At 47.1% G+C, this 27,532-nt stretch overlaps 1 protein-coding gene across 1 annotated transcript; it reads left to right on the top strand.

The window, feature by feature from the left end:
- TMEM183A (transmembrane protein 183A) lies at positions 1-17,861 on the top strand. The gene is made up of 8 exons (XM_073319506.2): positions 1-238; positions 1,058-1,147; positions 4,246-4,401; positions 9,456-9,615; positions 10,848-11,028; positions 15,213-15,293; positions 16,282-16,437; positions 17,165-17,861. Exons 1-8 carry the CDS (start codon positions 124-126, stop codon positions 17,348-17,350), a joined length of 1,125 nt encoding a protein of 374 aa, XP_073175607.1. The 5' UTR covers positions 1-123; the 3' UTR covers positions 17,351-17,861.
- Positions 17,862-27,532: the final 9,671 nt, after the last annotated feature.

Raw genomic sequence — 27,532 nt, 5'->3', positions numbered from 1 at the left:
GGAGGACGTCAGAGCGCGCGGAGGGCCGGGCCGCTCTCGCGAGAGGGGCCGGAGCAGGCCGCGGCGCGGAGCCGGGCGCAGGGGGGGGGTGCGGAGCGCGCGGCCCCCGCTCCCGCCCGGGACATGGCCCCGCGGAGCCGCCCCGCAGCGACCCCCGCGCCGCGCGCCGCCGACATGCGCAGGAGAGGGGCCCGCAAGCGCCCCCAGTTCCGGGCCGATGACGTCTGCTCCGAGCGGGGTGAGGGCCCCGGGCCCCCCCCCGGCAGCCGCCCCCCCGCCCCCCCCGAGCCACCTGTCCCGGCTCCCGACTGACCCCCCTTCGCCTGTCCTGGGGGGGGGGGACGGCGCCCGACTTCCGGCCCTCCCCGGCCCCCGACTGACCCCCCCACAGCCTTTCCCTGTCCCGGCCCGCGACTGACCCCCCCCACCCTTCTCCTGTTCCGGGGGGGGCTCCTGACTTCCGGCCCCGACTGAGCCCCCCTTCCCTTGTCCGGGGGGGGGGACGCCTGGCCCCTGACTGACCCCCCCCACCCTTCTCCTGTCCCGGGGGGGGCGCCCGGCCCGCGACTGACCCCCCCACCCTTCTCCTGTTCCGGGGGGGGTTCCTGACTTCTGGCCCCGACTGAGCCCCCCTTCCCTTGTCCGGGGGCGGGGGACACCTGGCCTCTGACTGACCCCCCCCACCCTTCTCCTGTTCCGGGGGGGGGGGGGCTCCTGACTTCCGGCCCCGACTGAGCCCCCCCTTCCCTTGTCAGGGGGGGGATGCCTGGCCCCTGACTGACCCCCCCCACCCTTCTCCTGTTCTGGGGGGGGGCTCCTGACTTCCGGCCCCGACTGAGCCCCCCCACCCTTTCCCTGTCCCGGGGGGGGCGCCAGGACCTTGACGGGCCCAGCAGGAGGTGTGCACATTCACTGGGTCAAGCCCCCTCCCTCACTACCCCGTCAGGCCCCTTTCCCCGTGTGGTGTTCAAAGCCCCGTCTCTGGGGACCCCTCACCCCAGTTGCCAGGCAGCCCCCTCCCGTTCCCTGACACCTCTCCTTTCTCTCACCCCGCTAGTGACCGTGGCGGATTACGCCAACTCCGACCCTGCCATCGTCAAATCCGGACGCATGAAAAAAGCGGTGGCCAACGCGGTGCTGCAGGAAGGTGAGTCTGTCCAGAGATCCCACCACCTGGGCTGTGCACTGCTCCCTCCTCTGGCTCCCGCTGGCCAGTCAAACGCCTGCACCGTGCGGGTTGTGGGGGCGGCACCTGCAGCCCTCTGAAAATCTGGATACTTATTTTGGTGCCTCAATGGGAGCTGAGCTTCTTTGGAAAATTTGGTCCTGAGTTTTGTAGTATTTGTGTTGCAGTAAAGCCTCGGCGGCCCAGGCATGGATCACGGCCCCCTTGTGCTAAGTGCTGTACAAACATAGAACAAAAAGACAGACCCTGCCCCACACAGCTGGCGATGTAAAGCCTTGTCTACACTGTCGCTCTACAGCTATGTCACTGCAGCATAGACGCCACCTATGCCAAAGGACGGGCTTCTGTCGGCATAGGTAATCCACCTTCCTGAGAGGCCGTAGCTAGCTCAACGGAAACATTCTTCTGTTGACACAGCATTGTCTATACTGGGGTTAGGTTGGCTTAACTACGCTGCTCAGGGATGTGGGTTTTTCATACCCCTGAGCGGTGTAGTTAAGCTAACTTAATTTTGTAGTGTAGACCAGGTCTAAGTAATTTACTCAAGAGGTTGCACAGGAAATCTGTGACAGAGTTGGAAATAAAACCTAGATCTACAGATTCCTTAGACAGGAAGGAACATCTTGTGTCTGGTGTTGGAAGAACTCTACTTCTCTCTTAACTGAAGCTGAGAATATAGTTTCAAGAAATCTCTAATGCTTTGCCAGTTTACATCAAATTTTATAGTGAAAAATCCTGGGTGGGGTGTGGGTGTTTAAGCTAATGCTGCTGAAATTCCTTTTCCGAGTTACAGGTGATGTCTTACTTTTTTGAGGGTGTGTTTTGATGTCTTTTTGATTGCTGAATCTGTTCGTCTAGTTAGGCAGTTTCTCAGAGGGCTGTTGCAATCAATAGTCTATGCTGCCAACATCTGCTCTTTGTTTTCATTGCTCAGAGTAGCTGAAAACCTGTCTGAGTCAACCTCCCATTCTTAAATGTAAATGGTCACATATGTAGAGTGAGACTATTTATTGACACTAATAACAAAAACTAAGGACTTGTTCACATGGGGAAATTTACCGATATAATTATACCACTGTAGTTATACGCTTCCAGTGTGACATAAGCTAAATCACAAAAATGCACTTTTATTCTGTAATAAGTGTCCACACAGGGAGCTATTCTGATATAGTAATGCTGAAAAAATTTCCTCATGTAGATAAGCCCTAAGAGACATGGAGCAGATATCAAAATAAAGAGATGCAGGAACATTAAAACATAGACTACAGACAAGAAAACGTGAAAGCTGACAGCACGGGGATGCATTAAATGTAAACTTCCACTCTTAAAAGAGAGTTCTGTGTAGTTCATGTGGGCTAGACCCCGCCCCCCAAGTCCCCAGCAATCACATTTATCTTTTTTATATATAGCTTTTTTTCCCTCTCCCTGTTGCTGTGAAAGATCCACACGTAGTCAGAATAATTTCCCCCTCTACAGAAGAAACCATGGCACTGTCTGCATCCAAAGTGCTGTCAAATGTACAAAATAAATTGAAAAAAGGAGAGCTGTTTTCTTTCTTTTTTTTCAGTTAGAGTAACTTTGTGCTACAAATACCTCTACAAACAAACATACATTTCAGAAAGAAATGTGACCACTTTTTTTTTTTTAAAAGTTACTGGCATCCTACTAAATAGACTGCAAGGTAAATCTTTTTACAACTGTCATAATTTCATGGTAACTATAAGGAACAACCACAGAAGTTTCAAGTCTCTAGTCTTCACCTGTCTATGGACTGGGACCCACATCCCTCTCCTCCTAACTGGGGGATAGGCTGCTGTCCCTGTGCACTCACTGGGTATTTCTACACAGCTCATAGAAGTGAGCCCCGCAGCCTGGGTCAACAGACTTGGGCTAGAGGTGAGCTTACAGTCTATAAATAGCTGTGTGGACAGGGCTTTGAAGTTGAGGCTTGGGCTGGAGCTCTGGCTCTGAAGCCTAGGGGCAGGTTTGTTAGTTTGTAGAGGAGTTGTGGTAACCTTCTTCCTATGAAGTTGAATGGAATCCCTGGCCCACAATGATAGATAGAACATTCGTAAATTTAATACAATATGGTCTTCAAAGATGTTGCATCTGGTTGCAGTATCTGTCACAACCACTGTCCAAACAGCTGAGGAAGTAAACACAAATGTATTATCAGGTAATTTGTTCCTCCAACCAGTCCCTTTTTATATTTGAGAGACTCTCCTCTTCCAACCCCAAGGGATCCCTTCTAAAAACTCCCTCTTTGAGTGACAGCTCCCCAGGCATGATCCGTCTCACTTGCACATCCTTTGTGCTGTAAGACAGCACAATCTCCTTTCTCTCTGTCTCCCCTTCCTGTTAGGATTTAAACAGCATCCCTTACTTGGGTCCTGGTGGATTACTCTGACAGTTCCATATCATCTTAATTCTTTAGACTGTCCCAGTCTTGCAGGTATTGATCTCCCTTACTGAAGAGTGAGCCTTCCATGGGTTATGTACTCTGATTATGGGCATGGGTTATAATAATGGGTTTCTGTACTGGTGAAAGAAACCTGGTGGGATTAAATTGCTGATAAATTACAAGAGCTTTAATACAGTTTATACCATCACAATCTCTCCTGCATCTTTAGCCATGCACACTCCTTTGTCTTCTCTTAGTGGCAGTACATCCCGTCTGTTGTCATATAGGAAAATAGAACATGAATTCAGGCATTTTAGAGATGATGTATGGTCCTTGCAAAACTGAAAATGGCAGAAAGGGGTCCACAGGACAGGAAAGTCTGTCATATGCGGAAGATCAGTTAGATCTGTCAGAGGAGCTGGTGGATTCATTCATAACTCCCCATTACTTTAGGTATGCCATTGGGATCGTTACTAAGCATCCACTCTTACAGCATCAGAAGAAATATCCTTTCTAGTATATTAGCAAAAATTGCTCATGTAGATGCCTCTCAGACAACTGCAGCCAGCCCTCGTAGTCCCTAATCAGCTCATGTTACTTCTCATAGTGTGTGTGTGTGTGTGTGTGTGTGTGTAAAATCTATTTCTTCTGGTTCTAGTAAAATCCCTCTGTGGTTTGGAAGCCTCATGTGTTCCTGCTGAGGAGGTGCTCTCCGTGACTGGGGAATCCTGTGACAGTAGTGATGAAATGGATGTTAAGGAAAGCACCAACGAGAGAACTGCCTCTAGAAAAAAGAAAAGCAAGAGGCACAAAGGTAGGACTCCTTCACTCACCCAGTCAGCTCTGCAGGGTCCTTCCTGGGATCATCTTCTGCATTTGCCAAGCTATTTACAGATCAGCAATGTGTCTCTTTGAAGAGTTCAGTGGAGTGTGTTTGGGTATGTGTGCATGCATGCAGTCATTTGCACAAAAGCTTAACCAAAGGAATGCTAGGTAGGAGATGTGGTTCCACAATCCTGAGTGTCATCTCCCCTTTCTTACTGAAGGTGGACTGTTGCAGTTGATTGAATCATGCCTAACTGGTTGATTTTGACCATGTGTGTGCTGCAGATACAAACTCTCCTGAAACGCTATATAAAATCCTACAGTTATGGCACATGAAAGGAGACCTGCAAAGAGAAAAACGTTGTACCTTATTTATTATTTTGATGTCTCAGGAGAGCACCCCCCCTTTTTTTTTCTAAAGAAAAATAAAGGGTGGCGATTGGTGAATTGTTTGTATAAAGTGTGTTACCTGTTCTTGTGAGAGGATTCCTTGAATGACTAGAGAACAGGAGTGAGAGCTCTGACAGCTGGTATAGGGTGTTGTATCTTTCACACAGAGCTTATCTTTCAGTTTATTAGGAATGTAAGTTAAATAGTCTGTTAACAAAAACAGACTTAAACAGTCGGGCTAAAAATTGCTGCCCTTGTCACTTGCACAGATTCCATTCTCATGTCTCTTGGGATGTTCTCCTAGCTCTGAGCAGTGTTCCAGGAGACTGCGTCCTGCTAATGTACAAAGCAAGCCAAAACCGCTTATCCCTTGGTGGAAGAATTGGGTGCTTTTATATCACGAAGCACAAGCCCAATGTCTTCCCTGTTTGGATATCACCCGTCATGTTGTAAACGCAAAAGCATTCCAGAAATGCAAAAGAGAGGGGTTCCATTAGCAACATTAACTCTGCAACTTTTGTTCTTGAGCTACATATTTAGCAGTTTAAGCAATGATTGAAATCTATAAATGGGCATTGTGGAGAGATTAATGTTCATATTAAGAACATAAGAACGGCCATACCGGGTCTGACCAAAGGTCCATCTAGCCCAGTATCCTGTCTTCCGACTGTGGCCAGTACCAGGTGCCCCAGGGGGAATGAACAGAACAGTTAATCATCAAATGATCCATTCCCTGTCATTCATTACCAGCTTCTGGCAAAGAGAGGCTAGGGACACCATCCTTGCAAGTGCAGTTATAGCCAGAAAAGTGACTGTAAACTGACACTACCTTCCAGCAGGCTAGCCCCAGTGTGTATTGGAATTAGTCATGTTGATTTGCCGCTAAAGTTATATTTTAACTTCTTTTTTTTTAGTTTTTGTTAGCCTTACAGAATTAACACAGCTCAGGCTCGTTCATCTTCAGCAGAGCTATCAACTAAGTTTGATTATCAGGTCCAACTTCATTGTCTTCAAATTACAATTTCAATTACATCTGTGCAACCCCATGGAAGACACAGAATTGTATACCTGTAACTGAGAGCAGCATTTGCTCTGCATAATCCTTATTGCTGGCAACAATGCACTAGCTTGAAAGAACCCAGCTTGACTCTCAGATCCGAGCCTGAGTTTGCGAGGTTAGCAGTTCATTAAAAGATGTTAGGATGATTTTTTTTGAGGGTCAACTGAGCAAATTTGGAGCAAAGGACCCAGGTTTTTTGTTTTTTTTTTAAACAGTCACTTCTGAGTAAAGCAGTGCTTCAGCAATTCTATTTTATGCAGCTCGGTAGGATATAAGTTGCACCACAGCGTAGATAAGCTATATAGCTGCAATGCTGTGGATGCAGGATTATGCAACTTCACAGTGCAATGGGTCATATCCTAGCTGAAATTCAATCAGAATTTAATTGCATACAATTGTGAGGAAAATTGTAAGTTTTTATAAAATAACATAGTTAATTTTAAAGAAATTGACTTATGTGGCTCTTTCCATCTGGGAATCTGAAAGCATTTTACAAATAATAATGAATTTAGCTTTACAGCACTCCGGTAACCTAAGAAACAGTTCCCAGTTTTAGAGATGACAAAATTAAGGCCAAGAGACCAGCCACTCCTCGTCATTCTTGCCTTTGGGAGCCAAGCGGGACAGCCAGTGTATTTATGTGCTGCTGCCCTGCTTTGGAAGGTAGGCTGCATGCCTTGGGAAAAGGTGCTGGAAATATTCCAGATAGGTAACTGCAACTTTAACAAAGTGTGGCCGCAACTTTTGAACCAAAAAATGCAAACAGCTTTCTCATGGCCTTAACGATGGGAATAGTCGCACTTCCCTGTGTCACCAGGGGTAAGTGAGGATAAATATCTTAACGACTGTGGGGCGCTCAGTATTTTAGCCTACAGAGGACCTGAACTTCTAAGGTAAAAAAAGCAGCTTTTTTTTACTATGCTCCTTTATCATCATAAAGAAGAAAAAACATGCTGAAGCCCAAAGTGACATAAGTCAATGAAAGAGCCAAGATCGCTTGGATTTTCAGACATGAGTTTGAATTTCAAGGCTGTCATTCTTCCCCAACTTCTACCTCTCCTTGAGGATTAGCCACAGATTAGGTCTGAAATCTTTGGGCCCTATACCTTTTTAGCCCCAACCTAACGGGGCGTTCATTACATCCAGGGTGGACAGATTTAAATTGTGATTTAAATCAACAAGCGGGAGAAGCCTAGATTTTATTTTTTTAATCATTGCTTTTAATCATGTTTTGCCTTTGTACTTCTTAGTTATTTTCCTAAAAAAAGTTCATGCTTATTAGTTGATAAACATTAAAATAAGTTCATTTGCAACTAAGTATAGACTTTATACTAAATTTGGTGCTTTTTGCTTACTGGGAAGATGCACTATATACGCATTTTTTTTAACAAATATATAGCGTAACTTATATTTATTCTGATTCTTAATTTTTACATTTATCATGGTAGAAAATGGTGAATGATTAAAAAGGTTATCAAAACATTCTACATTTAAAACTCATTTATTAAACAAGGAAGTACAATGTAGTTAATGAATTGAACTGATTGTTTCTGGTCGTCATGTCCTTCAGGGTTTTAGAGCTAGTAGATCATACCCTCTCACATCTAGTTTTTTTTATTCCTAGAGGGGAAGTAGAAAACAAGCTCTCCAGTTTTTTCAACTCCCAACCAATGTCACAACTTTGAATGAACTAATAATTGAACTGAACTGGTTGAATAAACTGAAATGAAGAAAATACTCTCTCTGGACCTGCAATAAGGCACCTGCAATGTCAAAAGCTGGTTTAGCCTCCGTTTGCCAGAAGCTGGGAATGAGTGACAGGGGATGGATCACTTGATGATTACCTGTTCTGTTCATTTCCTCTGGGGCACCTGGCATTGGCCACTGTCGGAAGACAGGATACTGGGCTAGATGGACCTTTGGTCTGACCCAACATGGTCATTCTTATATTCTTCTGTTCTTATTTTAACAAACTTTGGTTCCAGGTGCTCAGCCAGTGACTTGACATTCTTTAAAACTTGGTAGCAAATATGTACAGCTTAATATTTTTTGTTTAATTTAAATAATTTTGACATATTTTAAAAAGTTTAGGCCTTAACACGGGTTGTCAATTTCAAATTTAATTTTAAATAGGATCTTTTAAAAAAAAAAACCAAAAACCTGTATTTATTCCTTTTTTAAATCCCCAAATAGAATTTTTAAAATTAAATTAATCATCAGTTTTTACCTACCCTTATTACATCCAAATGAAAGTTCTCTCCCACATTTCTCAATGCTGAGTAAGGCCTGTAGAATCTATTTGAGCTATCTGTGTCTTAACTTTTAAAACTTGAGCAAAATCCATCAGCGTTGATAGTATTAGATTGTTGGAAAAATATATGTGCTTTGTGCACAGATATTTCTAGGTGCATTTGGAATTAAACAAGTATGTGAAACTTTAGTCCAGTGGAAAAGTTTTGGGAGCACTGTGAGTGGAAATGGGTTGTTAATGAGTAGAGAAGCCTTCCTGGAAGCGGAGTAACAGCCGTGTTAGTCTGTATTCGCAAAAAGAAAAGGAGGACTTGTGGCACCTTAGAGACTAACCAATTTATTTGAGCATAAGCTTTCGTGAGCTACAGAAAGCTTATGCTCAAATAAATTGGTTAGTCTCTAAGGTGCCACAAGTACTCCTTTTCTTCTTCCTGGAAGCGTTTGCTTTCTTGGAAGTTGTAATTGAAATGTAGATAAAACAAAGCACCTTTTAAAGGTGGGTTACACAAGAGATAATGACTGTCAAAAAGGGAAACTTCAAATGAGGCTCCAGTAACGAATGCATTTCTTTCTCTTTCTACATTTTGTTTATGCTGACAGTGAAATCCCAAAGGTCCCCTGAAGCACCAGTGGGGCCTATAGGTGGGTCTACACTTAAAAAGCTTTTTAGTGAAGATGCTGCCAAGCTGATGGGAGAGCTTCTCCTGTCATCATAGGTACTCTAGGCCTGTGAGAAGTTCTCTCATCCATAGTGCTGTCTACACCAGGGGTTAGATTAGTATAACTGAGTCACTCGGGGGTGTGGATTTTTCATACCTCTGAACAACGTACATATACCCTACATAGTGTAGAGTCTAGACCTGGCCTTAGTATGTAAAAATGGTCCATCCTCAGACACTTGTTTCCCAGTCGTTTGGGAAAGTTAACGTTGTATGAGATTTGCTGTAACAGATACCAGTGCTCCATAATGCTGCTTTGATGCCTCTTAAAAACAAAGAACTGACCCAAAGGGAGCGGTAGTCTCCATGGGGTAACAATATCTTGGAAGTTCAGGTGCCCTAACCTTAAGTTTCTTCATGATGAGCTACTGTAAACGAGCGGTTGCATTGAAAACGTACGGACTGAGCCTGTCTTTGGCTAACGTGGCCTCTGTGCTGTCCCACAGCCATGTCGTTTACAGTGTGTGTGTGTGTTCGTGCTGCTCGCTAACTAGTGCAACTGGCAGGTTGTGGCGCACTTGCAGAATAGTGCCAAACAGAGAGGAGCCAATCAGCTCAATTTGCTTGCCTTAAGGTTCATAATGCCTGAGCTATGTTACACTAATGTGTGTTTGTTACGCTTAGAAAACCCTGATGAGGCTGTTGGAGAGGATTATCCCATTGACATCTGGCTGTTGCTGGCCGCCTACATACGTCCAGAAGATACAGTGACATTTTCTCTGATTTGCAGAAAAGCCTGGACTGTCACTTGCACTGCTGCCTTTTGGACCAGACTCTACAGAAGGTGCGACCACGAAGAGTTTGTAAACATACTCTATGGTGTTTGTGCATGTCCAGCAGTGTCTGGGCAGAATTTGCTACAGAGTTATTAATAGGGATCTATCTCCTCATTGGGTCAGTCATGCTAGACATTGGAACATAGTTCTTTTTGAAGGTGGCTGCGGCATGTTTACCTCTGAAATCTTTGCCATTCTATAACAGGTGGTGATTGGCATCCTATATCCTCATCTGGGCTGTTTCTATTAAATGTTGCTGTTTGGAGAACTTTAAATAGTATTTCTTAAGAGATTTGCTCTCTAGCCGGTCTGTTTCGCAGTCTGAAAATAACGACTATTTTGTAATCTTCCTCTATGTCTAATCCAAGGTTTAAAAATATGGTGAGCTCGAATTGTCAAGGCCTAAACACTCAAAAGAATGTCATGCCCATAAGAGCACGTCTTGGGTGCAAAGCTCTCACAATGCATACAGGAAAGTGATGGCATTGCGTGATTTTGAAGGGTTAATTTTTTGGGTGGTGTTTTGCCTCTTGGTCTCAGGCATTAGTTGTGGTGATCTGCCCATAAATTAACAAGGAGCAGGACTTAATGAAAATAAAAGCATTGTATCTGACTGAACCGGGTTTTAGGGGCAGCCAGAAAGATGGTAGAAGTGGGAGATGGTACAGAAGGAGGAGAAGGGAATGGATGGAGAGCATATAGGTGTCCACTCACGATGCAGAAGTTCAAGCTCCTTCCTCCATTCACATCCTTGACTCTCCTTTTTCACTGGGAAGATTGACATTTATTCCTGTTACTAAGCATGTTGTTTGTCAGACAAAATCAGCGTTCTTTCCCTATTTGTACTCTTCCCCTTGTTTTCTGTGCTTGCTTCTCAACCTCTTTGTTCTCTGTGCCACACAGTAAAGATACTAGAGACCTTGGTAAGCCTCACTCTGCAGCCTTGGCACATCATGGTGCGAAGTCACCTTTTGAGGCTGGCAGCCATCTAATGCAGAAACAGTATGGTGCCCTTGCAGAATCTGAAGATGGCTGCAGGTGCTCTGGACACCAGCTGTATGTGAAGGGGCAGTGTGACAGCCAAGAGATGTCAGGGGGTGATGTGGTATAAAAGCAGAGTTTGACCCCTTTGTTCAGTCACCTTCTTTAACACTTATTTTGTTGCGCCCTGAGATTTACTTGAAATCCAGTACAGCTATGGCTTTTCAAGGGGTGTTGGGTTTGTCCCTGTTCCCTTTAGGCACTACACTCTGGATGCGTACCTGCCTCTCCGTTTACGGCCAGAATCGATGGAAAGGCTGCACTGCCTCCGTGCATGTGTCATCCGTTCGTTATACCACATGTATGAACCTTTTGCTTCTCGTGTCTCCAAGAATCCGGCTATTCCAGAGACTACCCCCAGCACTTTAAAGAATTCCAAAGTAAGTAGCAGTGTTTGGGGTAGTGAACTAAACTGTGTTCAGCTGGTACACTCTCTCTGCTTTTTGTTGTTCCCCTTTCAGAGAAATAAATCTCATTCAGTTGGACCCTAGTGAAATACATGCACTGGATCAGTGACATACATAGGAAGCTAGGAAGAGTCTGACTTCTGAAGCTTTATCAATTACATGTGTTTGTACAGCCCCTAGCACAATGAGGTCCTGGTGTGTTACTCGGGCTCCTAAGCACTCCAGTAATACAAATTAGGAAAATGTCGTTTTACACTGATGGAAGCCCTGTCACTGACACAATCCACAATTGTCCCCTTCCCGCCTGTACACGACCCAGGCTGCAAAAGGAGTTTGAGCTAAGTAGGCATTTTTGTCTACTACTTGCACTGTTGTAACTATTTTGTAATTATTTTGGAATGTTTCTTCTGGGGCAGTGGCAGAGCATCACAAGTGCCTCTGACAGCCTCTAAAAGGAGAGTCCTTTCACACCGCGCTCCTGCGGACCATTGTCCTCGGTTTCTCTGAAGGGGGAAGTGTTGTGAGATGGAGAGTTAGTCTGAGAAGCAAGTGCCTGCTTTGGGGTGTGGCTGTGCAGTGGGCAGGGAAGCTGGGGAGGAATTGTCTGCTGTGTCTTTGGGCAAAACCACACTGCAGTCCTTGCTTGGAGCATTTGTGTATCTTGCCCTCTTTAGTCACTGTTTATCATGAACCCCTCATTCTGTCTGTTTCTAGCCTGGCTTTAATTTACTATTGGCTGACACGTGGTTTTCGGTCTCAAAGGGTGGAGTTTCAGTTGGACGCTTTATACCAGGGATACTCAGACTGGGGCTTGGGAGCCAAGCTACGGGTGGTTCTTTAATGTGTCTCTTGCCGTACATGATGTTAAAACTCTGTATCATTTAATTATTAACCAATCAGGATGCTTTTCCTATGTTAACAAACTGTAGAATACCCACAGTCATTTTGCTGTGGGAGTAAATAGTAAATGAAATAACGAATTCACACGGTGGTGGCTCTTTTGGGTAATGTTGATGGGTAATTTGGCTCCTGAACCCCTGAGGTCTGAGTATCACTTCTCTATGTAAAATACAACAAATCCATTTCTTTGCTTTCTGACATCCCTGCTGCTTCTGTCCCTCCCCACATGAAGACACTGCCAAAGTGGCAAGTTGCCCTGAGATAAGACTGAGAACAGCCAGAAGCAACAGGTAGGTCGTGCTGCAGGTCAGGGTTAAGGAGCGTTTGCAGCCTTTTGTGCACAAGTCCTCTGCACCTGTTTGCTCCCTGAACTATTAGTTCTTTGCCCGAATATCCCATTCAGGCAATGTCTTCCTTAAAAAGAAGGAAAAAACCCTGCAGTTCCACTAACCTCCTGGTCTAGTCTCAGTCCTTCTGAATCTAACCACCTGTCATCCCATCCATCTATAGGTCTGATTAGGAGACCCCCCTCCGCCCCCAGTGGAAGGGTCTGTGTCTGGTATTCATTCACGTTCACATCATAACGGCTTTGGTGCCCACTCTTGGTGCTTCTACCATACTAATAGTTTTGTAAAGATTCCTTGCATGTAATACTTTTTTATTACCATTCACTTAAAAAAGGAAATTAAATGGTGATAAGCCTTTGTTAGAATAACAGTAGAGGTCTGACTTCAATCCATCAAAGCATAAAAATGGCCTTGTACGTCTGGCCTCCAAGACTCCAGACTGTGTCCTCTTTGTTCCATGTGCTGCAATGCCTAAGCACAATGGTGTACATTGAATGGGACCTTACGTTTCCTCTGCGATTCCTTGCTTTCATGGGTTTTGGTTAGACCCTTAGGGGTCTGTTAACACTGATGGGTGATGCTCGTGTAAACTGTGCATGCAGTGAAGGGAGAATCAGACCCCTATATTACTGAATCCAGCTTTTCCTCTTTAATTTCCTTTCTTCTTTCCCTAGTGTAGCTTGTGTGGGACACTGGAGCCGTTGTGGTGTCAGCAGAAGTGTTTGCCCTTTAAAGACACCCCCATTATTTTTGGTGGAGCGGCAGGCCATACGTTGCACATCTGAAGGGCAGGACGGCTGACACGTGGATGACATCCTCTGCCCCTTAGGAGGTACTTACTGTTTTGTGCTTAACTACTTGCCATGATCACATGAGCTGTTAGTTGAAGCTGTGTCTGTAAGGGCACGCGCTGGCTCTGGGTCTCTAGACGTACACACACTGGCTCTGATCAAACTAGCAGTCTAAAATAGCAGAGTGGTTGTGTTGTCATGTGGCAGGAGTGGCTAACCCCCTGAGTGTAACCCAGTCAGAGGTGGTAGGTAGGTACCTGGACAGCTAGCCTAAGCTGCCACCATGGCCACGCTGTTGTTTTCAGCATGCTAGCTTAACTCCAGCAAGCGTATGTAGGTCTGCCCACCCTGGGAATTACTTCTCTCGCTGCAGTGTAGATGTACTCAGAAGGCGAACGGCAAACTCTGCTGTGAATGGAATTAAGGCCAGCTGTATCTGCTGCCTGCCCCCTGCTAAGCATGATCCAGGGAGCAGTCAGTCTTGTAATTGGTTAGAACTGTTTGCTGCTGCCCGGGTGGGGAGATCATTCAGCCCGTGCTCCTGAGCTTAACTGCTCTGCAGCTTGGTGCTTCACCTCTCGGGGATTCACCACTGCAGAGATCTTTCTCGCACTCCTGCCCCCTGTGAATATGATCTAGCAATGAAGTGAAAGGCCTTGTCTCACTGCAAAGCCACACAGTAGGAGTGACCCAGGCTTGGTGCCAAGAGGGGTCAGATGAGTCCCTCACCCCAACTAGAATTAAATTGCCTTAAAATGGTGCAGATTGCATCAGCCCTTGTTTTTTGTGTCCATGAAAGCAATTCGTGCTGGTGCGGCCTCTCAGATTTGACAGTGTTAGTGACTGCAGCTAGCAGGTACAGCATTGGCAGAGAGGTTTCCCCACATTGACCCAGAAGAGGCCTTAACTCTGACCCAGAAAGACCATCTCTGAGTGAGAGGGCAGTTTTCTCCATGACTCATGCCATTCTTTCCCTTCCTTCTGAGGCTGTTAGCAGGCCCACTTAAGGTCAGTTGTTATGGAAGGTATCTTTTGTGACTTGGACACTTGCTTTCTGGCAACTGGACTGAGATTTGTCAGGCTGTCTCCTTACTGGCTACTGAATGGCTGTCAGATGACTGCAGCTTCCAGTCACTGACCGCTTATAGATATTGGGCTCTATTCAACCTCCCCCCACTTGAATACAGTAGTTCTGCTAAGACACTCCTATTTCTTGGAGCATTGCATGCCGGGACATAGAATCCCACAGCTCTACGGCTGTATAAAGGTGTGACAGTCAGAGATTACACTATAGAATACCTGAGATACTTTTGCCAGGAGATCCAGGGTTTGGTTGCCTCTGGCATAGAGGCAATGAGGCATCGGACCCCATGTATTCATCCGCCTTTAGAAAAGAAGCAGTGTTCTGGGCCACTGGTTGAACTGCACAGCCAAAGCTTTGTTTTGTGTTTTTGAAATACTAATACATTGCCCTAATGGAGGGGAGTATGACCGCTGGGTGCTACAGATGCACATCTCCATAGGATGTGCCCTCTCCCCCCCTGCCCTGCTTTGTCAGCTCTGTCCAGTCGCTTTTAACATTTGCCTCTTTGCTTTCTCCTTCCCCAGTCTGCTGTTTGCTCTTCCTCACTCCTGCTCTATTCCGAATGATCTGAATGCATACATTGACCTGAGATGTTATCCATTCAATTTGGCTGTTCCATGTAGTATGTAGAGGAGCAAAGTCCATTCTGTTTTTCTCTTCTATATGGAATGGGTGAGCGGAACAGGAAGTACTGCTCATCTGGCAAGAGCCCAAGTGCTGGGTCACCCTCTGGTAGAGTGAGGTTGCCACCTTCTGACTGGCAAATGGAAAATGCCAGGTTTGCAGTGTAGTTGTAGCTGTGTTGGTCCCAGGATCTTAGAGAGAAGGTGGGTGGTCCAGTAAAAGATATTACTTCACCCACCTTGTCTCTCAGGTATGCGTTAATGTAGGTAATGGGACCAGATTGCTCCCATCTCTTCAGCTGCTCCTGTGGTCTGTAGTTTGAGTTCTTTGCCTGTGTTGAAATTCACTAAAAAATGGAATAATTAACTCTAAGGGTCTCATAACCTGCTGTATTTTTTTTTTCCATATCAGTGTGTGCTTTTCTGGTGCAGAAAGATTGAAGGGAACAGACGAGAACCTATGTGGGAATTTAACTTCAAATTCAAAAAGCAGGTATGAAAGCTAACCACTTGCCATTGAAATGTCAGGGCGGCCAGGTTTTGAAGCTGTAATGCTTTTTCGTCTGAAGTTGTTGTTGATGGGTGCAGTAGATCAAGGAATATCCGATCTCACAGTAAAAGAAATACATATTGCCAAATGCAGAGGTGGTCAGGTAAGGCGCTGGTGGAGCTGCTGAGTAGGAAACGCGGAGCAGGAGGCAATTCTTACCACTTTAAAACAGGCCGTCATTTTCAGTCTTGAGTGTCTAAAGGATTCAATCCCTGCATCCATATTTAGGTTGTTGATTTGCCTTCCCCTGACCCAAGTTACTGAGTATCTGCAGCTCCAGATACCTTCAGTGGGGGGGTTGTGATGACCCCAGTCCCTTTTGATTTAGTGGCCTGCATTTAGGGATCCAAGTTCTAAATGTTTTGCATAAATGTCTTTCGTCTCTTCACACGGAAAGCCTTTCTGAAGCTAACAAAACCAACCCTTTTTAATTTCCTTGGATATTAGGAAAAACTTTTTCACTAGGAGGTGGTGAAGCACTGGAATGGGTTACCTAGGGGGGAGTTGGAATCTCCTTTCTTAGAGGTTTTTAACACCCAGCTTGACAAAGCCCTGGCTGGGATGATTTAGTTGGGGTTGGGGTTGGTCCTGCTTTGAGCAGGGGGTTGGACTAGATACCTCCTGAGGTTCCTTCCAACCCTGATATTCTATGATCAGGAGGTGACGGTAATCTTTGTGAAACCCTCCTTTAGCCAGACTCAGGATAAACGTATAATACTGAGCACCCTATCAGGACCTCTGAAGTCTGTCTTCAAAGAGACAGTCTTGCAAACCCTCCATCCCAGGGTTTTCATTGAACATGGAACCCTTTTGCCTGAACAGGTGGGCGTTAGGCAGGAATCCGCTGCTGAGCCAGGATGGTCTCTAGGCATGAAGTGAAATTTCTGGTTGGCTTCAGTTTAGTTGAATGAACCGGTCTCTTTCTGTCAAGCCTCCCAGATTGAAGAGTAACTGTTGCAGAGGTCTTCAGCCACCTGTTCAGTATGAGGATGTTCACACAAATCCTGATCAGGACTGCTGTCTGCTGCAGATCACCACCCTCAACTTCATCTTCCTGCCAGTAGTCATGGGTATGATATTTACCTTGGTAAGTGTTAAGAAATCCGCACGTAAGCGCCATAGAAATGTGCTAAGAAAATGGTCTGGTCATTACTGCTTGTCCGTAAATCTTGCTGCACCAACAGACTGACTAATATGCATTTCCGTAGTGCATTGAGGCCGTCACTCAAGGATTTCTTCAGTTTAGTTTCTGCAAGTCACTAAACTCTCTCATGGTTGGTGTAGACTCATGGCACCAGCCCTCAAGGCCCAACTAGAAGGGACTGTTTGACAACTGTGTTCAACGAAATGTGCTCCATTCCTGGGGGAAGGAAGGATGAGGATTTGTATTACCGTGGTGCCTAGGAGTCTTAATCAGCAGCACCTAAAACATCCTAGATGACTTATGGGTATTCAAGGTAGAACTGGAGAATAGTGTCCAAGTTCTCTCGCCTTTGCACTTCCATAAGATCAAAGCTCCAAATAACATTTATTTTAACTTTAGAAGAGAGTTGGTTGATCTTTCAGTTTTTAACGATATCTTTCTGGTATCTTTTTTGTAAAAAGCATGCTTTTTGGAGGCTCTCAATTAAAAAAAAAAAAAGTATTTGAAAATATAAAGTTTAATTGTAAAACAGCACAAAGAAAATGTTTGTCCAATAAGAATCAGGGATCAGCATTCACAGTAGTAGATAGTATTTGAAGGGAAACTAGGCATTTTCTGGAAGTAGTACATAGATGTCTAATAAGGAAATTGCCAATTTTCTTCCCTGCAGTTCACAATAAATGTGAGCACTGACATGAGACATCACAGAGTGAGGATGGTGTTCCAGGATTCTCCTGTCCGGAATGGCAAGAAGCCCCGACTTGACCAAGGAGTACAAGTTGTCCTGGACCCTGTGCACAGTGTCCGTCTCTTGGATTGGTGGCATCCGCAGTACCCCTTTTCCCTGAAAGCTTAGCATGCTCCTACTGCATCTGTGAGTAGCCATGACAGGCAGAAGAGAATGTCTAGGAACTGAGAAATCCTGTTTTTATTTCCTGAATAAATTCTCCAATCTCCTTACAAATGAGTGAAGCTCCAATGCCAGTCTCTGTATATAATTTTCAGCCAGTAATGAGCAGAATCGAGTGTAAATGGAAATGATTTGTAAACACATTTTTATGTAAAGTTCACATTTTATGATTTGAAAGGAGCACCATGAAACTGTTCATTTAAAATCCTTTTGATGTTAACGAAAGTCGTCCTGTGTTCTGTTGCACAAAGGAAGCGGAAAACTTGCTTCCAGATCCAGTGTGGTCAGAGATTTTCAGACCGTGTCAATGAAATCAGTGTTTGTCTTACTGTAGCTTGACCAAACTCAAATGCAGCAGCATTATGCTATACTGATGCAGCAAGGAAAATAGCAGTGACCATCATGCTTCACTCTTTAATCTGCTTGAGCACAATAAAGGCATAAATGATCAAACAAAGAGATTGCCTTTACAGCTTGCATTTAAATTAAGTGTGTGTGGTGATAAGGCAAAGAAACACTTACAAAAGTTTGAATCCTGATGCTCTCTTTAAGAAAGAGAATCTAAAACGCACATAATGGAAAGGCTCTCATAGCATGTGGGCATGAAACAAAAACTAACCGCATCAGTCAGTAAGTGCTTGGACTTCGGGCATCAGAAGAATAAGATTGTCTGTGAGCTGAGTGAACAGTGTTTGGAGCTAGTGACTGTGGGAAAGCTATTAGCAGCAAAGAGGAAGTATCCAGTTCCCAGCAGACAAATTAACTACCTGGGAAAAATAAACCCAACCCTTCCGGCTCGACTTGGTGGTGTGAGAGGGCTAAGCAGGATACTGTGTCTACTTCAGCGTATCTGGAGTTGTAGCACCACAATACCCAAAATGGATGGGAGTGTGAGTTTTATGCAGAACCGTGGGCAAGTACAGTAACTCCTCAATTAACATAGTTTTGTTCCTGAAAAATGTGACTTTAAGTGAAACAATGTTAAGCGAATCCAATTTCCCGTAAGAATGTATGTAAAGGGGAGGTTAGGTTCCAGGGAAATAGGTTTTTTTGCCGAACAGTACAGTACTATAGTTGGGAGGTGCCCCCACCTTACCCCATGCAGGCCCAGCCCCTGGCACTGGGGACAGTGAGGCAGGCAAGGAGGCTGAAGGTGCTGTGGGCTGGGAGAAGCACGTTGTGCACAAGCAGCGGCAGCTTCCCCTACTCTGCAAGCACCAGGGGTGGGGGACTCAACCCTCAGCCCGCCCACTCCACCCCTTCCCCCAAGCCCCACCCTTCACCTGCCTCTTCTTCCCCCCCTTTACTCTGCACGCCGTGTCCTCGCTCCTCCCCCCTCCCTACCCTGCCTCCTGCCCGCAGCAATCGGCTGGTTTGCGGCATTTGGGAGGCAGGAGAGGGAGCCTGCATGCTGAGTCCTCACTCCTCCCCATTCCCTCCTGAACGCCACAAGCCAACTGATAGCTGTGGGCGGGAGGAGGGGGCGGGCACTGATCCACGGGGTCTGCTGGCGGGCGGGAGGCGCTGTCGAGGGGAGGGCATCAGGGAGCTGATGGGGGGGCTGCCAGCTATGGACAAAGAAGGCAGCCAAATGATGTTATAGCGAAGCATTGCAGAACTTTCAATGGAGCATGTTCTGTAATTGAGCAGGGACGTAAGATGGAAACAACGTTAAGCGAGAGGATGTTAAGTGGTGAGTTACTGTATCATGCATCTTATGACAAGAAGAAGAGCTTCATAATTCCACCTACGATCCTCTGATTTTAAGCCTGAAGGGATTTGAGATAATAGCTTCCCTGGCCCTGCAGACCATAGGGACGGTTCTGTCTCACTGCAAAGTACACCTGCATGAGTGTGTGTGACGGGGGCTGGGTGCAGGGTGAGCTGATGGCCTGAAGTAACTACTGATGGGAACCGGGTATTCTGCTTTGTAGCTTATCAGTGGAGGTGAGCCCAGTTAATTTATCTGTCCTATTTCAAACCAAATCTTGTGTTGTGCAGGGTAGAGGCAAGAAGTACTTCTCTGTGTGATCCACAGTGAATGCAACAGCCTGTCCTTGAAGGAGGCTGCTGGGATAGATCAAATGGGATAGGTTGGGTCGAGGCGGGGGAAGGATGGGGATTATCCCTTCCCAACTTGAATCCAGTATGTAAATGCCCAAACGGGTGCATGTGTCCTATGTAACTGTACCAGTGCTGGAGTTTCTTTCGCTTGTTTCTGTAAGTCACTTAAATCACCACAGATTAGCTTATCTGTCCCAAGTACCTTTCTGTGCCAGATTCACTCTGGTATTGCATCCCCTATTTGATTCTATTCATGGCAAAACCTCAGACGTTCCCTCTTCACCTTTCCTGTGTGTCTATAATTAAGAGGATAATGGGCAAAGTTGTTTTCAAACCAAAATGCTCTGCTCAGTATTTTGGTTCCACCCTCGTTGGACAATCTACCCTGTTCATTTGTAGTTTAAACTGTTGGTTCATGAAATATGCCATGATGGCCAGTTGCATTCCAATGGCCCTGGCTCTAAGCTTTACCTCAGTAGTTTTTCTTCAGCTGATTGCACGTGTTCACTCCTCTCTTGGTGCGTGTGCGTCCTGTGCACGCTCCCGTTTCCCTCAGTCGTACTCGTTGGGGAAGCTTAAGAGCCCTTTGCTCTCACACGCCACTGTGAGCTGGTATAAAGGACCCAGCAGCCCCAAAGCCCCATTCAGTTCCTTCTTACCATCCGTGAGAGTCACTGGAATTCCTTGGCTTGCCTTAGCAGGTACTCTGTGTACAGCTCTTTGTAAATTTCTTGTAAATAGTTAGCCAGTTTTATAGTTACTTAGTATCTAGTAACTAATCCCATCTGTAGCACTTTCCTTTTTCAGGCCCCAGATCTGGGGTTTCTGGTTTTCAGTACGAGGGACGTCTCGGTCGCCGGGCTTCAAGCCCTGCGTTTCTTTTCTAGGCTGATGCCCTCAAGCAACCCACCCTCACACTGCTTGAAGGGTTTGGGGAAAGCTCATATTTGGGATCGTTGCTAATATTGCAAAGACTCTAAGCCAAGGACTAAAAAAAGATTGAAGCCAGGCTGAAGCTTTTGCTTATGGATGCAACCCTGAGACTTTCTTAAGAACCCAGTCATCCTGACTCAGCGCTAAGGGCTTCCGTTAGGCGTGCACCTCCTCTGCTGCCTAAGACCCAGCGCGGCTCACCCTCTCCAGGGCCCCGAGGGAGGAAGATCACCAACACCGAAATCTAATAAGCATGTGGATTCCAAAATGCAAGCACTCCTCTTCTCAGGTGGTGCCACGATGGGCACCATTGACTGCAGCGCTGAGCTAGGCTCCGTCAAGTCCAGGGCCCAAAGCTTGCACCTTCTACATCTGCAGTAGTGCAGCAACCCAAGGTTGTCTTGCACCAGGGTTGTTGATGCAGTACTTGGTGCTGTGACAACCTCTTGTGCTTCAGACTTCATGCCCATCAGCCCTGTTGAAGGGGAAGCCTGCCAAGTTGGCTGCTCTACACACTTCGCCGACTCGGCGCTGTTCTCAGACACCCCCTTGGTGTGCACAGGGTGACTCATCCACCTCTGAATTGGAGATTGGCTCCCCAATTCCCAGCATCGGAGCCAGTCATACCACTCTTCCGCACCCCCCTTTGCGCCCCCCTGTCAAGTACCGGGGAGGGAAAATTTCCAATAAGTGTACACAGGGCACCTGCCAGCTCAGAGTGGACTGCACATGTACAGCACGTCTCCAAGAACAACTCTCCGAAGGCTAGTAACTGGGGCAATGGAACCTCGCTCTGACCCATCATAAAATGTCATCTAGGCTTGGCAGAATTGGATTCTTTTTTTTTTTAATGTTGGCAATTTAATATAGATTTTTAAGCTTTTTTCCTCTGTTTTTTATCTACTTAATTTTCACAGTCGTGGGAAATTAATAGGGCCTTGAATTAGGGCAGTCGCCATAGCGGGCTCCCGGCCACACCGAGGGGCCCAAGATACACAGGCGCAGGGTGGAAGGGAGGCTGCGGGCCTGGCCTGGTGGAGCAGAGACCTCCGGTCAGGGCCACCAGGAGGAGGATGGGCCCCCAGCTGAGAGGGAGGCTAGCTACTGCTGAATGGTTCCCACCCAGGGATGGCCATCACGCTCCCAGTCGGTGGGTGAGGGGGGCATGACAGTGGAGCTGCGGAGGGCTCCCCGTGCAGCCCCGGGTCCAGTGACAGCAGCTCACTACAGGTGCTACGAGCGGGGCAGACAACGCTTGCCAGCTGTTATTACTGGATAGCTTTTCATCAATTTCTGTGTGTCGGAGAAACTGAGGTTTACCAGGGATTAAAAATTTAAATTGAATCCTTAAACTTACCCTGCGTTCTCTCCTAAGGGGAGCGTCCCTCTTTTATCATTCTGAGAGCTCTCTGGATAATGCTTCCTATTTCTCTATTAGTGCTGCCCAAAGCCATGAGACTTGTCCAAGATGTTACTTACTGGAAGGCTATTAGCTGTCAGCTCCTTTATTGTATCCCCTGAGAGCTGGCGCCAGACCAGCCATGTACAAATCGCAACTTCCCAGCTGGAGAGAGCCCTGGGGGCGTGCTGATTGATGAGATGTTTCCTGCTGACCGAAGCTCTCTCGTTAAGTTGGGGATGCATCCCCATCTAATGCAGGCTGGGGGCTGTTGCGAGGCAAATAGGAAGTCGGTTACAAAGTGGCAGAGTGCTGCTGGGTAGTCGAAGAGGGTTCAGTTGTTGAACCAAAAAAATCTCACAGACACCCCCCCCCCAATTAGTTTGGGGTTCACCTAAAATGGGAACGTTACGTTTTTCTCACAAGAAAAGGAAAACCCAGTATCGTCGTTGTGTGACTGCTGCAACAGGAAGAGGTGCAGGGGGGAGCAGTGGCTGGTCCAGCACCTATTGTCCTTTGGACCGGTTACCGGAGGAGGGTGTGTAATGGATCGCCCATGGTTTCTGTGTGTGCGTACAGCCGAGTCCTCGGATATGGCAGGTTCTTTAGGAGGGACAGCGGGGCTGAGATTTGATCTAGGTTCGGTTCCCAGCTTGCGCATGGGGATAGTCCATACGGATTGTGAAGAGCACAGAAGCATCAGCAGTGCGTGCAGCTGCCCTAGTTTTTAAGCTGAAGTGCTAGGGTAGAACAGCAGGGGGCAGAGTCTGGAGTCCAGCCTGCCCCCTCCACCAGCCAGGACTGCATTAGGGGGACAATCAAACCCACCACTCCCCTCCCCGGCAGGCACAGCTGGGCAGCATCATTTGGGGCTCTTCTCTGCACGCACCCACCCACAATGCGATCATGCAGCATTTGTTGGTGACCTTGAGCCATTTGCTGCTGCAGAGAGTAGATCCCTCAGTGCTGGGAGACGTTGCCCTTCCTGTCGTTCTGGGGGAGACACCACCCCCCCGTGCGTCAGGGAGCGGAGAGGTGTTGAGACCCCAAAGGCAGTAATGGTGCTGGCCTGCAGAGGTCAGTGCATGCCAGAGAACTGGCCGCTGGGGAGAAGGAGCCCTAGGCAAGCTTGTGCTGAGCAGCTTGTTGGAGCAGAACTGGGGGCTTGGATTGTGAGCACTCAGGCAGGGCTGTCCTCTGAGTGAATGCAGTGCCTAGCACCTCAGGCCCCTCCTGATATACAAAGTGTTATACCACTACTCCCCTTCTCCATTTCTCTGTCCTCCGCTGCCTGCCTGAAAATCCCTGTAATGGTGGGAGGCAAGAGAAGCTGAAAATGCTCCTAGCAGTTGCTCCCCTCCGGCAAGGGGAATAGATCAGTAAGAATTCCAGGCCTACAACCCTTTAGAGGGGGTGTCCATCTCTCCCCAGGCCCACGATGCCCCTTTCCAGCTTTGCTGCTGTAAATATTACAATGCTAGCATTCTGTCAGCATGGTATGAACATAGGATAAGAGGTGATTTCTGCCCCAAGAGCACATGCAGACAAGGGGTGGGCTGAGGAAGGAAGCACCCCTGAGCCTGTTTTAGGGATGGAGAGACAAAGGGCCAGAGGCGACTAGTGGGGTCTTCACAATCAGCTAAACAGGTTAGGTGCCTAAATCCCTTCTGCAGTCAATAGGAGTTAGGTACCTGACCTGCAGAGGCAGTTTTGAAAATCCCACTAGGTGCCTAAATGCCTTTGGCCAAGACGCAAAGGGCCAGATTTTCAGTGTGGTCACACATTGAACCCACACATCTCCCACCCTAGTTCTCCAGCACAAGGCCATGCTGCCTGCTAGGGGGCCACTCCCGCATTCCCAGAATACTGGCCAGTCCGGTACTGCTGGGAATACTATGGGCCCACCCCTGCCAGCGTGACCCTGCCCCTCCCGGCACATGGGCTTGCTGCATCAGGATGCCCTTTTGAAGCGCGCCATGCTCCGCCCCCGCCAGCATGCCCTCATGCACGATGCGTGCCAGGTCCCACCGGCGGGAGTGGAGCGACGCACTCTTCGAAACGGCTTCCCTGGCTGGTACCGGACAAGACCGCGTCCGGTTTTGGCTCTGTACTGGCCAGGGCACAATGCACCTCAAAAGCAGATTGTTCGCCTCAAAACCAGCTGAATGGCCTGCCTACTTCCTGCTCTGCTGCTGTTCAAGGGAGAAGCTTCTGCATGGCTTTGGACCCCAACTGTTACTTATTCATGGCCACGGGTGGCTGGTGAAGCTTCCCCTGGGGGAGGCCAGTTCCCTGTTCCTCCTCTTCCATCCACAGCCATGCCCACACTCTGCCCCAGACCCCGCCACCGCTCGCTGCTCCCCCGCCCCACTTGCTGCATTCCTCCTCTTCCCACCCCCATGAGAACCACACTACTCCCCGCATCTCTCCTCCACACACCCCTTCCCCTCAGGCCCCGCTGCTTGTGCTCTCCATGTCCCTCCTCTCCTCCACCCCCACCCCCGTGAGAACCCCACCGCCGACAGGGACCCGACAGGGACGCGGTGAGCGGTGAGTGGCAGGCAGGCGGGGGGGACTTGCAGGGGAAAGGGGGTGAAGGAGAGGAGGGACGTGGGGAGCGGAGGGGGGAAGAGGAGGGACTCAGCCAGGCAGTGGGGGGCGATGGGGGGGCCTTTGGGAAGGGGAAGAGTAGGGACCGGAAGAGGGGAAGCCTAGGTGGGGCCACCATGGCCCAGGCATCCAGTGGCAGGTCGGTGGTGGCTTAACCTCCCCTGGCCTATTATACCCGCTGCCCATGTGCCTGGCTCTGTAACAGATCCTGTTTAATTTGTACTGATCTAACAGTTCCATCTGCCTCTTCACGTTCCCCTTTCTTTGTCCAGCCAGGTAATCATTAACATGGGGTTTCTAGCCGCAGCTGTAAATTAAAAGACAGTAATTTTGTTTCAAGAGGGCTTATTAGAAAGATAAGCTGAGAACAAAACTCTGACAGACAACCTGCTCCTTGTCCTGGGGCTGGTGAACTAGTTAGCAGTTGTTTGAGACCTCGGGAAAGCAGGGCTGTCCTCGAAAATGACTCAGGATCATTGGATGATAACGCTACAGAAAGTTTTTTACCCGCTTCTGGCCATAATCGGGATCCCATGTGAGTATGCGGGGCAGGAGGGGTGTGGCTGGATAGTCATCTTCATACGTTTTAAAGCTGAAAGGAAAAATTGTGATCCTGCATCCATCTCATAGCTTCTGGTTGCCCTGGAACAGGGCTTTTAGAGAGACACACCCAGTCTTGACTTAAAGACTTCTAGGGATGGAGAATCCACCAACTCCCTAGGTGAGTTACTTTTGCTGTCAAAAAGGTGCATTTTATATTCAGTCTCTATTTGTCTAGCTTCAACTTCGAGCCACTGGATTTTTGTCATGCCTTTGTCTGCTAGGTTAAAGAGCTCACTACTATCAGAAATCATTTTCATGTATAGGTACTTGTAGACCCTGATCAAGTGGTTTCTTAATCTTCCCTCTGCTACCCTAAATAGACCGTGCTTCTGAAATCTCTACCTGTACGGCAAGTTTCCCATATCTAAGTTAACTCGCAGTAGCTCTTTTCTAAGCCCTTTCCGGTGTTTCAACTTCCTTTTTGAAATGTGGACACCTGGACACGCTATTTCAAACCTGGGGAAACAACTTTGAATTTTGGGGGCTGTTTTTTTTCTGACTAGCTCTAGCTATGGAATGGAAGATCACTTCTGAGCATGTTCCAGACTGAACCCCGGGTTTCTAAGTGCCACAGGAGATGAAGATGCTCTGGGAACAGGAGAACAGCTGGGGCACAAAAAAAAAATATGAACCTCTTGATTTCTTTTGCTGCAAACATTTTCTGCACCATCCTCAATTTTTAATAAGAACTTTAAAAATTTCTGGGTGAAATCTTGGCTCCATTGAAGTCAGTAGCAAAATTCCCATTGAAATTCTCGCTTTGTTGGAGTCATCCTCTGTCTCTTTTTGAATTACGTGATGTAGAGATCAATGCTGCTGCTGCCCTGTTAAATGTGACCTGAAAAGGATTTTTAAACGACTGGGTTTGTCTCTTTTTGCTTCTTTATTATAGATAAACTTTTAAATCTTTATAATGAAAAGGAACTTCTTTAAAGCATTAGATCTTGTCTATCTGGGTGAGAACTTGACCGGCATAGTTATTCCACAGTAACTAACAGCTAAATCACAGAATTGTTATGCTGCTCAGTTTCCCCTGTGTAGACAAGCCCTTTAAAATGTCAAGAATGTTAATCCCTTGATTTTGCTAGAGGACTTCTCTGTGGGATCTCAGCTGTATATTGGGTGCTTTCTTACCATTTAAATGCAGGCGGTGTTGAATCTTTAACGTATACTGTCTTTTCCTACATGTTTGTTAGGCATTGGAGTTGAAAAAGGGTTAATTAACCATAACAACACTTAGCCTGTCTGGCTAAAAATCCCTTCCCCTCTGTTACTTAGCTTGCTTTCTCCTGTCTCTTGTGATATTATCATCTCCTCAGTTTTCCATTTGCCTACGGAGTTACAGCATGGACAAAAACTTGAATTTTTAATGCACAAACAAGCAGCCTCTCTCCTTCCCTCTTTTGCTTCTTTCTGGATGAAGCTAAGACATTGGTTTCCCATTTGCCGGTCATCTGTAATACAACCGGGCAGGAATCTCTCTCCAGACAAACAGCAGCACCCTCTCTTGGGCCTGTTTGCCTCAGGGCATGTCTACGTGTGCAAACTGACCAGAATCGCTACTGTGAAACGGTGGTCTGCAATAGCTAGCTGGGAATGAGTGCCCACATGGGTTAGAAGGGGGATGAAGAGGAGCTTACTTTGCTCTGGCTATGCTAGTCAATTTCCGTGTGTAAATGAGGTGTGAAGGGTGTTGGGACCCCACGTGGCTGGTGGTATAAGCTGTCAGCTTGTTTCACAACATATGTGATGGTTCTCAGGGTACCCAGGACTGTCAGTCATGTTGGTATCCTCAGCCTGTAGCGTGAAGGACTCTTGCTTGTGCTTAGCTGGGTGACAGCTCCCTGACGCCACCAGCCTGCCAGACATTCCTGCACTCTCCTCTGGGCTGTACCAGCCCTGGCTTTGCCTTGCAAGTTAACAATAGGTGCAGCAGTCCCCAACCCCCTTTGACGCATTCCCCTGTGATGTCCAGCCCCTGCCACTGGCTACTCAGAGAAATACCAGGTCTGCTGTCCCACCATGGCTTGCAGGGTCTGTGACTCCAGGGCAGCCTCCCCCCCCACCCCGAATCTGGGACCCCAGGGCTTCCAGATATAGCTCAGAAGCCGGGGTTCGCAGAGCTTCCAGGCTCCTTGCTGACTAGATTCAGCTCTGGTCCAGCACTTTGCTTAATCCCACAGCGTTTAGATCTATTTCTAGTGAGAACAAGAATAAGTTTCTGATCAAAGATTCAACATTCAAGTGACAGCGAGTGAGGATCTTGGAAACAAATGATTTCATATCAAACAAAATCATAACATGCTTTCTAGAGACCAAACTTAACTAACAAGTTAACCTCCTGTCTAAAGAAATTTCTCATCCAACAGCTTCTGCAGTTTTTCAGCCAAACTTGGCTGAGATCCTGTTTTCATGAATGGACACGCTGTCCATTTACTTCCTAGGTGCAGTGTCACGGGGTGTCTTCTTTGCCTCTGTTTACAACCCAGTTTGATTGCCTGTGTTCTGAGACAGGCTAA

The sequence above is a fragment of the Lepidochelys kempii genome, chromosome 21 (genome assembly GCF_965140285.1).
Source record: "Lepidochelys kempii isolate rLepKem1 chromosome 21, rLepKem1.hap1, whole genome shotgun sequence".
Lineage (NCBI taxonomy): Eukaryota > Metazoa > Chordata > Testudines > Cheloniidae > Lepidochelys > Lepidochelys kempii.
This window is presented reverse-complemented; position numbering and strand designations above follow the sequence as displayed.